At 47.4% G+C, this 15805-nt stretch overlaps 1 protein-coding gene across 2 annotated transcripts in view; it reads left to right on the forward strand.

The window, feature by feature from the left end:
• Positions 1 to 315: 315 nt before the first annotated feature.
• The window catches only part of LOC111524528 (multidrug resistance-associated protein 1), a 100826-nt gene continuing 85336 nt past the window's right edge, over positions 316 to 15805 (forward strand). The window contains exons 1-3 of one of the 2 annotated variants that reach the window (XR_003306710.2): positions 316 to 600; positions 4731 to 4823; positions 8072 to 8275. Coding sequence is in view for 1 of the 2 variants with exons in the window: in XM_026447085.1 (XP_026302870.1) it covers positions 4767 to 4823; positions 8072 to 8275 (261 nt within the window). In the remaining variant the exon portion in view is untranslated. The remainder of the gene's footprint in view (positions 601 to 4730; positions 4824 to 8071; positions 8276 to 15805) is intronic. The other variant, XM_026447085.1, reaches the window with a different exon arrangement.

Here is a 15805-nt window from a genome sequence, read left to right on the forward strand (position 1 = left end):
GCCCAGACCCTCGGTCCTTCAGTGGGATCTGGGACCAGCAGCATTGGCACAGCCTGGAAGCATGGTAGAAATGAAGAATCCCAGGCCACATCTCAGACCTGCAGGATCTGAAACAACTCCCCCTACCCCCTACCACTCCCCCCCAAAAAAACCCGGCTGCATGTGTGCACATTAAAGCATGTGAAGACCTGGTTTCGAGGACGCCTAGGGTCCCTTGCCAGTTGATGAGTTCGAGGTTGGGAGGCAGCACCGTGGATAAGAATGTGGGCTTTGAGATGACAACGGCATTCTGGGCAGACAGATAGGTCAGGAGGGGAGGAACAGAGATCTATGGCATTTCCGCCCCTGAAAGTCTCCTTCCTCTCCGTGGGCCTGGAGGGAGAGTCAGGCCTCTTCACCCGCTGCACTCACCCACCTTCCCTCTCCTTTGTCCCACAGGCCCTGGTGATCACCAATGCAGCCAGAAAATCCTCCACAGTCGGGGAGATCGTCAACCTCATGTCTGTGGACGCCCAGAGGTTCATGGACTTGGCCACATACATTAACATGATCTGGTCAGCCCCCCTGCAAGTCATCCTTGCTCTCTACCTCCTGTGGCTGGTGTGTGTTTGACGCCGTTCCCCTTTGTATGCAGGGAGGGACTCGTACGTGTGGGCAGCGGGCTAAGGGAGTGGGTGTTGGTGGTAATGGCATGTATAGCTCCCTGGCAGTTCCGGCTGTCGTTCATATTTTATTTTCCAGCCTGTTAACTGATTCCTCGGTATTTTGTTCCTTCCCTAAATTGTCAGGTTGATGTTCTTCTTGGTGGCCTGGTGTTTTCATTTTCTCTTCCCTTGACAGTGTCAGTAATTCACTACCCTACAATGGACACATATTTCTCCCGTCGAATCCTCCCAAACGCTTACCAGACTCACTTATTCACTAGTCCCTAATTATGGTGGTCAAAATTCTCTCAATTGCAAGGGATAGACATCTATCTTAAAGTAGCCTAAGTAAATAAAGGGAACTTTGGGGCTGCATGTATCTCAGAAATCTGGGCACTAGCTTCAGGTGTGGATTGATCCAGGAGATCAGGCAATGTTGTCAGTACTCAGTTTCACTCACTCTTTCGTCATTTCGTAGCCCTCTTGTCCTCTGAGTTGACATCATTCTCAGGGGTGCTTCCCCACATGGCTCCATAGCTTTGGGGTGATAACATCGTGACAGATAAAGGTGCCAGAGAAAAGACAAGGCAGCATTTCTCTGCACAGCCAGAGTCAGTCTCAGAGAGCACTCTGATTGGCTTGGTCCTGTTCACACCCCTGAACCAAATCACTGTGGCCCAGGAGGCAGAGTTCTCTGATTGGCCAGCCTGGGTCACATGTCCTCTCCCATGGCAGAAGAGATGTGATTGACAGCCCTTCCATGTGAGGAGGGAGAGTTCCCAAAATAAAATGATGATGAGCAAAGAGGCTCATAGCACAACACATGCCTTGTGGTTTGCCACTTCTGGGTCTTTGCCACCTGCCTTTCCTTCCTTCCTAATTGATGAAAGCCTGCTCATCCCCCCAGGCTGTAGCAGACACTACTTCCACTGATTTCCCCTCGCCTCTGAATTAGATGGACTTTCTCTTCTTTTTGAATTTTGAATCCCAATAACTTTAGTATAGGAAGTCGTCTAATAATACTCTGGAGTAGTTTTTTTTTTTTTTTTTGATACGGAGTCACGCTCTGTCGCCCGGGCTGGAGTGCAGCGTGCCATCTCGGCTCACTGCAACCTCTGCCGCCCATGTTCAAGCCGTTCTCCTGCCTCAGTCTCCCGAGTAGTTGGGACTACAGGCCTATACCACCAAGCCCACTAATTTTTCTTTTTTTTTTTTTGTATTTTTAGTAGAGACGGAGTTTCACCATGTTGGCCAGGCTGATCTTGAACTCCTGGCCTCAAGTGATCTACCCTCCATGGTCTCCCAAAGTGTTGGAATTACAGGCGTGAGCCACGGTACCTGGCCCACTTTCTGAAATAGGTTTTTTTTTTTTTCATGCTCAGTGTACTACCTCCTCTTTGACGGGTAACATGTTAGCTACTTGCAGACACACAGCAGCTGACTTTTGTGTCTTCAGTGGGTACAACCCCAGCAGGGCCTGGTGCATAATGGGCACAGCTCAAATTATTACCTGTTATTGAAAGAGAAGGGCTGAACGAAGTGGCTTATGCCTGTGATCTGAACACTTTGGGAGGCCGAGGTGGGTGGATCATCTGAGGCCAGGAGACCATCCTGGCCAACGTGGCAAAACCCTGTCTCTATTAAAAATATAAACGTTAGCTGGGCATAGTGGTATATGCCTTTAATCTCAGCTACTTGAGTGGCCGAGGCAGGAGAATTACCTAAATCCGGGAGGCAGAGGTTGCATTGAGCTGAGATTGCACCACTATACTCCAGCTTGGGCAACAGAGCAAGATTCTGTCTCAAAAAAAAAAAAAAAGAAAAAGGAAGAGGAAAAAATTACTGGTTTATTTGTCTGTAGTTTGCTTTTTTTATATATCTGTAGAGCAGAAGGTGAGTAAAGTGTTTCTAATAATAGAACTCAGAAAAAAAACACCAGAATTTAATTATCTAATAGGCTGGGCACAGATATAGGTGGAATGTGCCTGTAATCCCAGCACTTTGGGAGGCTGAGGGGGAAGGATTGCTTGAAGTCAGGGGTTTGAGACCAGCCTGGGCAACATAGTGAGACCCTGTCTCTACAAAAAAAAAAAAAAAAATTAGCTGAGTGTGGTGGTGTCTACCCGTGGTCCCAGCTACCCTGGAGGCTGAGGCAGGAGGATTGCTTGAGCCTAGGAGTTCAGAGGCTGCAGTGAGCTAGGATCACACCACTGCACTCCTACTTGGGTGACAAGACAAGACCATGTCTCTAGAAGAAAAAATAAAAATCTAAATAAATGTCTTTTCAAGCAGATGTCTTGGGGAATCTACTTTCGCAAAAGTGCTACTATGGGAAAAATATTTTTGGACCATTTCTTTTAGAATTGCCTTTAGGGTTGGTTTATGAACCATTAAGAAAATTGTCTAACATCACATCTTGTTTTAGATGGTAGTTGCTTGAGCTCAGCACTGTTGACACTTGGGACCAGATAGTTCTTTGTTGTAGGGGCTGTCTTGTTTTTTTGTTACTTTTTTTTTTCTTTTAAGGGACAGAGTCTTGCTCTGTTGCCCATGCTGGCGTACAGTGATTCGATCATAGCTCACTGAAGTCTTAGATTCCTGGTCTCAAGCAGTTTTCTCACTTTATCCTCTCACCTAGCTGGGTGCCACAGGTTCACGCCACCATGCCTGGCTAAGTTAGTTAGTTTTTTTTTTTTAGAGATGGGGTCTCGCTATGTTGCCCAGGCTGATCTCAAACTTACGCCCTCAAGCTGTCTTCCCACTTTGTCCTCCCAAAGTGATAGGATTACAGGTGTGAATCTCTGCACCTGGCCACAAGGCCATAAGTTAATACAGCAAAATTAGCAAAGAATTAAGGAACACATGGGGCAGTGTTCAAGGGAAGCCAGGTACAGGTTTCTGGGAGTCCCCAGCAGAGTCACACAGGTGCACTAATTCTCTGGCCACCGTTATGATGATGCGTGTGAAATGTTGCCAACCACGGAAGCTTGGTAGGAGCCCAGTGCTTGGGGTTTTTTAGGGGCAGGTCACATAAGCACCCTTTGCTTGGCACATACCAAAAGTCTAGACTCCCAGAGGTAAAGCAGTGTTCACCATAAACCATATTGTTTGTACAAACAGGTGAGGCACATTGAGCCACTCTTATCAATTCTGTTAATGGTGGAAGCCCTGCAAGTATGCAGACACTAGCCAAGGGCTAAACTTGTAAGCAGCCTTCAAGCAGGATAAGCAGTCAGGTGGTCATGTTCACACTTTTCTACTTACTACCTTATTACCTTTCTAAAAATCTAAGCTGGGCGTGGTGGCTCGCACCTGTAATCCCAGCTACTTGGGAGGCAGAGGTGGGAAGATCGCTTGAGCCCATGAGTTCGAGACCAGCTTGGGCAACATAGTGAGACCTTGTCTCTACAAAAAATTTTAAAAATAGCTGGGCATGGTGGTGTGACTGTAGTCACAGCTACTTGGGAGGCTGAGTTGGGAGGATCACTTGAGCCCAGGAGATCGAGACCAGTTTGAGTAACATAGTGAGACCTTGGCCCTACAAAAAAAAAACCAAAAAAAAATTAGCTGGGCATGGTGGTGTGACCGTAGTCATAGCTACTTGGGAAGCTGAATTGGGAGGATTGCTGGAGCCCAGGAGTTGAAGACCAACCTGGGCAGTGTAGCAAGACCTAATGCTTACCTGTAGTCCCAGCTACTTTGGAGACTGAAGTAGATGGATCACTGATGTAAATAGCCACTGTACTGCAGCCTGGGCAACACAGCGAAATCTCATCTCCTAAAAAAAAAAAAAAAGAAAGGAAAAAAATTAGAATTCTAAAGTTGTGATTTGCACAACTCATGTGGCCCCAGGGGCTTGGGAGAAAGGAGCATGGACTTGCTTATTCTTCAAGGGATTGGGAGGACCCAGAGAGATGCTCAGGAATGAAACCACAGGCTCTTAACACCCTGTTGTGGGGAAAAGTAACACACCTTGCCCTGAACTTGGTCAGCAGCATCCACGTGGGATTGATCAGCCGGAAAGCTGTTAAGGGCCCTGTTTTCTCCTGTCTTGTGAGTGATTACGAGTCTCCTTTCCTTCCTTAGAACCTGGGCCCTCCCATCCTGGCTGGAGTGGCCGTGATGGTCCTCATGGTGCCCGTCAACGCTGTGATGGCGTTGAAGACCAAGACGTATCAGGTAAGGCATGTGTCTCTGCAGGCCCCCAAGCCAGGCCCTAGGCAGGAGCCTCTCCATGCAAATTTTAGTCCAGTTCCTTCTGCTCAGTCCCTGGGGTTCTCAGCCTTGCCTGCCTGTTGGAGTCACCTGGGGAGCCTTAACAAATGCTAATGCCCGGGCCCCGTATCTGGGATTCTGATTCGCTTATTGTGAGTGGGGTCTGGACATCAAGATGTACAGCTTCCCAGGTCATTATACTGGGCAGCCAAGCTTGAGAGCTCCTGACACATGGTTAGACCTTATAGGCCGGTGACTGGAATCAGAAGGTCTGGGAGCCTCCGAGAATCATTGTTTCCCATCGTCTTGTTTATTATGTGTGCCTCAGCTTTCAAGAGTTGAGTGCAAATTACCCCCTACTTGTTTCCCCTTATTAGCTCTTACCTGGTACCAGACATGGTGTTAATGTCTTTATTTGAATTAAAATAAGTAATTAATTTCTAAGATGGGGCCTTGCTCTGTTGCCCAGGCTGGTCTCAAACTCCTGGGCTTAAGTGATCCTGTTGCCTCAGCCTCTCAAAGTGTTGGGGATTACAGATGTGAACCACCATGCCCGGCTTTCAGGTTTTTATTTTTGGAGATATTTTGTATTTTAAAATGTTTAAATACACAAGTAATAGAGTGTGGTTTCTTATTATAAAAAAGTTCAAGCCGGGCTCACCCCTACAATTTCAGCATTTTGGGAGGCCAAGGTGGGTGGATCGCCTAAGCTTAGGAATTCAAAACTAGCCTGGGAAACATGATGAAACGCCGTCTCTACCACAAATGGGTAAGTTAGCTTTGTGTGGTGATGCATGCCTGTAGTCCCAGCTACTTGGGAGGCTGAAGCATGAGATCACCTGAGCCCAGGAGGTCGAGGCTATAGTGAGCCATGATTATGCCACTGCACTCCAGCCTGGGCAACAGAGTGAGACCCTGTCTCAAAAAAAAAAAAAATTTAAATCTTACAAAGTACTTAAAAGGGTATACCCCCTTCCCTACTCTCTCAACCACTGCAAATATATAGAAGCAACTCCTTCTAGAACTTTCTACGTATGTATATACAGACCTGATTAATGATATAGTTAGGTTTGGCTTTTATATATGTGGGGTTTTTTTGTTTGTTGAGACGGAGTCTCACTTTGTTGCCCAGGCTGGAGTGCATTGGTGCAATCTTGGCTCAGTGCAACCTCTGCCTCCCGGGTTCAAGCAATTCTCCTGCCTCAGCCTCCCGAGCAGCTGGGATTACAGGTGCCCACCACCACACCCAGCTAATTTTTGTATTTTTAGTAGAGATGCGGCTTCACCACATTGGCCAGGCTGGTCTTGAACTCCTGACCTCAGGTGATCCACCTGCCTTGGCCTCCCAAGGTGCCTGGATTGCAGGCATGAGCCACCATGCCTGCCCATTATATATGTTTATGTGTGTGTGTGTGTGTGTGTGATATTACCATACCTGTTTTTACCTAAATGGGCCTACATGGCAGCATGATTTTTGCCTTTTAGTGCCCTGCTTTGGGGGCCTCTCTGTGCTATGCTGTATAGCTTCAATTCATTCTCCCGACCTGGTGCCTTTTGGTCCATAATGGAGATGGTGCAGTTTATTTCTCTGCTCTTCTGTTGATGGATATTGATGGTGTGCTGTGGAATTTCAAATGGGAGCACTTGGCTGCACTGATGGTACCACAGGGAGATGAGTTGCAGGACACGGGCCCGTTGGAAGGAGAGGCCTCACGGGTTAGGGTTGGGTGGGATGGGTGAGGCAGGGGCTTTAGGGTCGAGTCACCCTTCAGTCTCTGATATGCAGGATTCCCTGAGTGACCCGACTCTGAACCCACTTCAGTCCCTGGCCTCGAGATCACGTAGCTTAAATTGTTCCCATCTGTGACCCGGGGATGACTGTAGCGCTCGATGATAGAGTTTTTGTGAATGCTAAGTGTCTGAATACATGTAAAGTACTTAGAAAAGTTGCTGGTATACACAGAATGCTGGTGGTATTAAAAACATTTAACAACTGCACTGCACAAGTATCCACTGTTTGGAACCAGTGCTAGCCAGTACAGAAACATTGCACTATTTTAACAACCATGGGCCAGGCACAGGGGTTCATATCTGTAATCCCAGCTCTTTGGGAGGCTGAGACAGGAGGATGGCTTGTGGCCAGGAGTGCAAGACCAGCCTGGGCAACATAGCAGGATGCCGTCTGTACAAAAAAATAAAAAAATGAGCTAGGTGTGGTGGCATGTGCCTGTGATCTTAGCTACTAAGGAGGCTGAAGTGGGAAGATTGCTTGAGCCCAGGAATTCAAGGCTGCAGTGAGCTGTGATCGTGCCACTGCACTCCAGCCTGGATGCCAGAGTGAGATGCTGTTCCCCAAAAAAAGGAAAACTGGGCTGACGAGAAATAAGAAAACAGATTGGGTGTGGTGGTTCATATCTGTAATCCCAGCACTCTGGGAGGCTGAGGTCGGTGGATCACTTGAAGTCAGGAGTTCGAGACCAGTCTGGCCAACATGGTGAAGCCCCATCTCTACTAAAAATAGAAACATTAGCCAGGTGTGGTGGCAGGCATTTATAGTCCCAGCTACTCAGGAGACGGTAGGAGAATCTCTTTAACCCGGGAGGCAGAGGGTGCAGTGAGCCCAGATCGTGCTACTGTACTCCAGCCTGGGCAACAGAGCGAGACTGTCTCACAAAAATAAAAGAAAAAATAAGAAAACAGAGAAGAAAACCACCACCACCACCATGTCTCCTGTGTTTGGGTCAGCAGAATAGGGACTGAATCCCTTCTTATCTGGACACTTGAAGGGTTTTTCTTGCCTCTGTTTCTGGATTCTAAATTGAGTGTGTTTCTCCAACGTCTAACCTAACATGATTTGAAGGGTTTTTTTCTCCTTGATCGCAGGGTCCTTTGGTGTGGTCTTGGGACTCAAAAGTAGGGCTCATAGGGATTACAGGGTAAGCTCTCCCACCCTCAGGCGGCCTGTTTTTAATAGACGGTGATGTTGAGGCCCAGTAAGGTGGCTCACACCTGTAATCCCGGCATAGGAGTTTGACACCAGCCTGGGCCAGCATGCTGAAACCCCATCTCTATTGAAAAGAAAAAATGAATTTGAAAAACATTCACATGTCAAAGCATATAATAAAATTTATGAAAAAGAATAGCTGGTGATGTTGAGTGATGGTCTGATCCCAGAGTTGCCCCAGATGTATTGACTGCCTTTCTCTTCCAAGGTGGCCCACATGAAGAGCAAAGACAATCGGATCAAGCTGATGAATGAAATTCTCAATGGGATCAAGGTGCTAAAGCTTTATGCCTGGGAGCTGGCGTTCAAGGACAAGGTGCTGGCCATCAGGCAGGAGGAGCTGAAGGTGCTGAAGAAGTCTGCCTACCTGGCAGCCGTGGGCACCTTCACCTGGGTCTGCACACCCTTCCTGGTGAGTGAAGCCACATTTTTCCTGGCCCTCATTATTTGATGTTTTATTTTGTCTGCATACCTGAATATTTTTAAAAGGTCACCCAGGTGCAGTGGCTCATACCTGTAGTCCCAGCACCCTGGGAGGCCAAAGCAGGTGGATCACCTGAGGTCAGGAGTTCAAGAACAGCCTGGCCAACATGGTGAAACCCAGTCTCTACTAAAAATACAAAAAAATGAGCCAGGCGTGGGGGCGCATGCCTGTAGTAACAGCTACCTGGGAGGCTGAGGCAAGAGAATTGCTTCAACCTGGGAGGCGACGGTTGCAGAGGGCCAAGATCACGCCACTGCACTCCAGCCTAAGCGACAGCGAGACCTTGTCTCAAAAAAAAAAAAAGGTAACTATGTCAGCAAGGCCTTCCCTAAACACATGCCTTAAACATTTGCCATCTTCTCCATTCTGCTTTATTTTATTCACATTTAGCAGCTTCTTAGCCAACCTGTTAAGGAATTGTTTGTTATCTGTTCACTGTGATATAGGCAGCTTGTGCCAGAATGTAAACCAGTGCCCTTTGCTTGCTGTGTTTTGCTGTGTTAAGATAGCCTTACAAGAAACAAAGTGTGAGCTGAGCCAAATGGCACACTTGGTGCCATAATTGATCTACATTATAGTGCTGCCTCCTTATTTTGTCAGCAACTGGTCACAAAGTGTGGATTGTCAGTGTCCTGTGGGCCACATGTCAAGTGGCATGATCTAAACACACTAAAATTTACTTATTTTGGTCTGGGTGCGGTGGCTCATGCCTGTAATCCCAGCACTTTGGGAGTCCGAGGTGGGTCACTTGAGGCTAGGAGCTCGAGACCAGGCTGGTCAACCTGGCGAAACCCTGTCTCTGCTTAAAAAAAAAAAAAAAAAAAATTAGCTGGGCATGGTGGTGTATGCCTGTATTCCCAGCTGAGTGGGAGGCCAAGACATGAGAATCCCTCAAACCTGGGCGGCAGAGGTTGCAGTGAGCCGATATTGAGCCATGGTACTCCAGCCTGGGCAACAGAGCAAGACCCTGTCTCAAAAAAAATTTTTTTTTAAGTTAAAAAAAAAATTCAAATAGACTTATTTTATTGTCTGCCTTTCCCCACTAGGATGTCAGCTCCAGATGGGCATTTTTGTCTTTTCTGTTGACTGCTATATCCTCAGTATGTAAAATATTGCATAGCAGGTGCTGAACAAATATTTGTCATCCATTGTAATAAAAAAAAAAGAAAATACAGAAAGATGTAAAATGAAAAGTGTATTGTCCTCTCTTCCATCAGTTCCTCTCCTCCAAAGTGACAGTTTTGTGTATGCTTTTAGAAAAACAATGGACAAGCATCTAGGTATTTAAATATTTTGACAGATTTAAATGGAATCATACTGTACATAGTGTTCTCTTTTGTGTAGTTAATAATATATAGTCTTGGTTCATTCATTCTGATCTGCTTCATTTTAGTTTTTTTTTTTTGGAGGGGGAGAGTTTTGAACTGGGGTCTCGCTCTGTCCCCCAGGCTGGAGTACAGTGGTGCAGTCGTAGCTCACTGCAGCCTTGAACTCCTGGTCCCAAGCAATCCTCCTGCTTTGGCTTTCGAAGTAGCCGGGACTTCAGGTGTACCACTGCCATGCCTGGCTTTCTTCATTTGTGTTCATGATGGATGCTTGTCTCACGTGTGGATGTGCCCTGCTGGAATTACCCTTTCTCCTCTTCCTTGCAAAAACAGGTTGTTCCCTGTTTTTTTTTTTTTTTTTTTTTTTTTGCTATTATGATCCTTGCTACCCTGAAAGTTCTGGCACCTGTCCTGGGGTATGATAACGGGTCTGTCCCTGCCTAGCTGACTTTGAAAAGTTTAAAGACAACAGTGCAACTTACCATTTTGCAAAACTGGCTGCAAATCAGGAGACTGCTTAGAGATGGACTATGGAAATCCCCTTTTAAGCACAGTTAAAAACAGTTAATGGTGAAGGATGACTTCAGATCATGCCCCGTGTTTGTTTTTTCTTTGTGTCTTTTTATTAATGGTGTGATTCTTTTTGTAATGTCGTGCTCATTACAGCTATTCCTTCTTGGTCAGGTTGGCAAATTGTATGTTTTTCTGGCAGGTTTCTGTGAAGTGGAGTTAAACATGTTTATGAATATGGAACTTTTCTGTAAAACTGCCACCTGCTTCATCTTAGCTGGGTTGCAGGTGGAATGCCTAAGGCAGCTCCAGCCGTTTCAGCATTTGCAAAAGCGTGTTCATGCTGACACTGAATTTTCTTAGTCTTGCCTTACATCTGTCAGGGTCTGGAACTGCAGGAGAGATGGTGTTCAAATTCAAGCCTGCATCAGAAGCACCTGGAGAGCTTGTTGTTATGTTTTATTTATCTGTCTATCGAGATGAAGTCCCAGTCTGTCACCCAGGCTTGATTGCTGTGGCACGGTCTTGGCTCACTGTAACCTCCACCTCCCGGGTTCAAGCTGTTCTTCCACCCCAGCCTCCGAGTAGCTGGGATTACAGGCATGCGACACCACGCTCGGCTAATTTTTAAAATACTTTTGGTACAGATGGTGTTTCACCATGTTGGCCAGGCTGGTCTCGAACTCCTGACGTCAGGCGATCCACCCGCCTTGGCCTCCCAGAGTGCTGGGATTACAGGCGTGAGCCACTGTGCTGGCTTGTTACTATAAAACTCAGCTTTCTGGGCCCCACCCAGATTTTCAGTTTTAGCAAGTCTGGGTGGGGCCTGAGTATTTGCATTCCTGACATATCCCTCTGTGCTGCTGCTGCTGGTTCAGGTCGACATGTAGAGACACTGGAGTGGATCCTCACTACCTATAGTGTGATCCGTGGACCAGCAGCCATGGCATCACCTGGTGCTTGTTAACAGTGCAGAATTTCAGGCCTCAGCCCAGATCCGCTGAAACTGAATCGGTGTTGTAACTAGTTTTCTAGGTGGTATATATGCACATTGAAGTTCGAGAGAGACTGACAGAAAGTAGGAGTAAAGAAACTTTTTCTGTCAATACTTTTGGAATTCCGGGCCATACAGTCTCTGTCACAAATACCAGTCTCTTCCAGCGTAGTGCAAAAGCAGCCTTAGATAATACGGACACCGATGGGTGTGGCTATGTTCCTGTAAAAATATATTTGGAGACACCAATATTTGAATTTTATAGAATTTGCCTGTGTCATGTAATATTCTTTTAATTTTTTTTTTAGCTTTTAAAAAATATGAAATCTGGCTGGGTGCAGGGGCTCAAGCCTGTAATCTCAGCACTTTGGGAAACCGAGGCGGGTGGGTTGCTTGAGGCTAGGAGACTGAGACCAGCCTGGCCAACATGGTGAAACCCCATGTGTGCTAAAAATACAAAAATTAGCTGGAAGTGGTGGTGCTCACCTGTGGTCACAGCTACTCAGGAGGCTGAGGCAAGAGGATTGCTTCACCCCAGGAGGCAGAAATTGCAGTGAGCCAAGATCATGCCACTGCACTCCTGGCTGGGCAGCAGAGGACACCTTTTCCTTCGCCCGCCACCTCTCCCCTCCCCTCCACCCAAAAAAAAAAAAAAATTAGCTGGGCACAATGAAGCACGCCAGTCATCCCAGCTTCTTGGGAGGCTCAGGCAAGGGAATCGTTTGAACCCGGGAGGCGGAGATCGCAGTGAGCCGAGGTCGTGCCACTGCACTCTAAACCTGGGCAACAGAACAAGACTCTGTCTCAAAAAAAATTAAAAAAAAAAAAGGAAATCAATGCTGAGCTCATGGGCCGCATGTAAACAAGTGTGGGCCAAATGTGGACCTCAGCCATCCTTGGCCAGCCCCTGGCTTAGAGGACTGGAATGTTCTTCTGAAACTCAGGACACTTGCCACATTCTACTGCCAGCTCACAGTGTGACCCCAAAGCTGGTCATCTCACCTCACTGGCTCTAGGTTTTGTCACATGGAAAATGAAGGGATTAGATTCCAAGCATGTCAAATACAGGGCACTGCCCCAGTCCTCATGCCCACAGCAGACACCCACAGTCACTCACGGGGTTCTTTCCCACTGAGTTATGTTCAAGCAGCCCTCCAGGTGACTGGTGCCAGTGGCCTGGAGTTGAGCAAGAAATGGCATCTTGTCCCTCTGTAACTCCGTGTTCCCTAAGATCACTTCCAGCTCCAATGCCCCTGCATTCTGCCTTGTACATTGCATTCCTCTTATAGTCCAGTCCCTTGACTTTACTGGGGTGCATTGACAAACTCTTTTTTTTTTTTTCCTTTGGAGACAGTCTCGCTGTGTCACCCAGGCTGAAGTGCAGGGTTGCCATCTCAGCTTAATTCAACCTCCACCTCCCAGTTCAAGCAATTCTGCTGCGTCGGCCCCCCAACTAGCTAGGATTACAAACACGCACCACCATGCCTTATTAATTTGAATATTTGTAGTAGAGACGGGTTTTTGTCACGTTCGCCAGGCTGGTCTTGAACTCCTGACCTTAGTTATCCACCTACTTCGGCCTCTTGTCATGCTGGGATTACAGGCGTGAGCCGCCGCGCCTAGCTTCTCCTTTTGTTTTTTTTTTTTTTTTTTTTGACACGGAGTCTTGCTTTCTCACCAGGCTGGAGTACAGTGGCATGATCTTGGGTCACTGCAACCTCCGCCTCTTGGGTTCAAGCGATTCTCATGCCTCAGCCTCCCGAGTAGCTGGGATTACAGGCGCCCACTACCATGCCCAGCTAATTTTTGTATTTTTAGTAGAGACGGGGTTTCACCAGGGTTCAAGCAATTCTCTTGCCTCAGCCTCCGAGTAGCTGGGATTACAGGCGCATGCCACCATGCCAAGCCAATTTTTTGTATTTTTAGTAGAGATGGGGTTTCGCCATGTTGGCCAGGCTGGTCTCAAACTCCTGGTCTCAAGCGATCCACCCACCTTGGCCTCCCATAGTGCTGGGATTACAGGCGTGAGCCACCATGTCCGGTCAGTCTTACTTTAAAAAGTAGGAAGTAATGTATTTGCATATGGTGAAACATAATTAAAGCTGCACCAGATGCTATTCATACAGCCGGACTTCTCCGCACTTGGCCACCTCAGCCTGCTGACATTTGCCAACAGGTCATCCTTTGTCCCTGTGTTGTAGGTCCTGGCCTGCACATCATAGAATGTTTCCCAGCATCTGTGGCCTCTACCTGCCAGATGCTAAGTCGTACCTCTCCCTGTTCTTCCCAGTGGTGACAATGGAATATGGCTCCAGGCATTGTGAAATGTCCCCTTGGGGGACAAAATTCTCCCAGTTGAGAATCACAGTCCATAGTGAAAGGCCCAAGCCCTTCCTCCTAACACCAGTCGACTTACTTCCCTCTCTCCGTGTTTCTTGCGTGTTTTTCCAGAGAGAGTCTATGTCTGTATCACTGTAATGGTGGATGCATGTCATACATGTAGTTATGGTGACATGATTCTATTTACTTTATTTTTTTACAAGTGATAGTAAGACTCATACAGAAATACATGACTTTTTTTTTTTTTTTTTGAGACGGGGTCTCACTCTGCCGCCCAAGCTGGAGTGCAGTGACATGATCTTGGCTCACTGCAACTTCTGTCTCCCAGGCTCAAGTGATCCTCCAACCTCAGCCTCCCAAGCAGCTGGGACTGCAAGCATGCGCCACCATGCCCAGCTAATGTCTGTAATTTTTGCAGAGACAGGGTCTTACTTTGTTGCCCAGGACGTTTTCAAACTCCTGAGCTCAAGCAATCCGCCTGCCTCTGTCTCCCAAAGTGCTGGGATTGTAGGTATGAGTCACTGTGCCTGGCCTTGATGGCATTTTGAAAGGTCTTTCTTACAGGAAAAGGTCCGAAGCCAGAGGGAGCAGGTGATGAGGTTCGGTCTGTGACTTGTGTCCCACTTAGGAGGGGATGCGTAGTCTTCGCACAGCTTTTTCCTCTGCGCATTGGAATCGTTGGCAAAACCCACAGTTTCCAGGTTGTCACCAAACTTACATGATTACTTCCTGCCCTGTTCGCCATTAGGAAAGCGCAGCAGAAGATGCTTAAGAGCAGGACTGGTTTGGCTTCCCTGCTCTCCCCTCCCCCTCCCCCCCCCCCTCCCCCCCCTCCTCCCTTCCCCTCCCCTCCCCCTCCCCTCCCCTCTTGTCCCCCACCATCCCTTTCCCTCCCCTCCCCTCTTGTCCCCTTCTCTCCCCTCCCCTACCATCCCCTACCATCCCCTCCTCTCCCATCCCCTCCCATCCCCTGCCACCCCCTCCCCTCCCCTCTTTTCTTTTCTCTCTCATTTTTTTTTTTTTAAGAGACAGGGTCTTGTTTTGCTGCCCAGGCTGGAGGTACAGTGGCTTGATCATGGCTCACTGCAACCTCCAACTCCTGAGCTAAAGGGATCCTCCTGCCTCAGCATCTGGAGCAGCTGCGATTACATATGTGAGATTCTGAACCCCGCTACTGGCTTTACCTTTTCTTGACCTTCCTTGCCTTTCAGTTTCCCGGAGTTTCCAGAGGCAGAGTTTGTTGAGCAGTTTGGCAAGAAACAGAGGGGCCTGGGTGTCAGTTGGAGACCTTGGTCCTGGCCAAGGCATCGAAGCCTCTGACTACATTAGGATAAAATATGTGGCCTTCAGTTCCCCTGGAAGGTGTCTGAGTGTTTTTTCCACTGGTGCATTCCTGTGCTTCAAAGACGATGAAGTGTTTACCCAGCAGTAGGTGCGATGGAACACAGAGGCCGGGGAAGGCCAGGGATGCCATCCAGGGACTGATGGGACTGTTTTTTTGGAATGCCAAGCCTGGCATTTACCACGTCCACCTAATGCACTTTCCTAAAATAGCATCGCCAGGCAGCCATCAGTATTTAACATTTTCTGTCTTGGATGATTTGTGAGCTTCTTGCCTTCTGTTTACCCTGAATTTCCCTTTGTTTGAGTAATTGATCATTCTCTGTGGTAATGATCTGTCCTGTAGTTCTCTGCTGATCATATCCTAGGGTCCGTGGAGACACGGCCACGACCATGTCATTTTATTTATTTATATATTTATACATTTGTATATTTTTGAGACAGAGTCTCGTTCCATCGTCCAGGTTGGAGTGCAGTGGCACAATCTCAGCTCACTGCAACCTCCACCTCCCGGGTTCAGCTGATTCTCCTGCCTCAGCCTCCCAAGGAGCTGGGATTACAGGTGTGCACCACTACACTCGGCTAATTTTTTCTTTTTAGTAGAGATGGGGTTTCACCATGTTGGCCAGGCTTATCTCAAACTCCTGAGCTCAAGTGATCCGCCCCCCTCAGCCTCCCAAAGTGCTGGGATTACAGACGTGAGCCACCACGTCCAGTCAGACCTTGTCATTTTGTGCTTGTACCCTCCAAGCATAGGGAACTTGGCAAATGGTTCATGCTCCGTAAATGTATGTAGGTAAATGAATAAATACATGCATGAGTGAGAGGTTGAAATACATCATATTCATTAGGAACTGTCTTGCAAATAACAGAAACCTAGCTTAAATCAACTAGAGTAAGAGAAGAGAGGGATTTTTGAGTAACAAAACTGAAAAGTCTAGAAAAAGA

Source organism: Piliocolobus tephrosceles, chromosome 17 (assembly GCF_002776525.5).
Source record: "Piliocolobus tephrosceles isolate RC106 chromosome 17, ASM277652v3, whole genome shotgun sequence".
Taxonomy (NCBI): Eukaryota; Metazoa; Chordata; class Mammalia; order Primates; family Cercopithecidae; genus Piliocolobus; species Piliocolobus tephrosceles.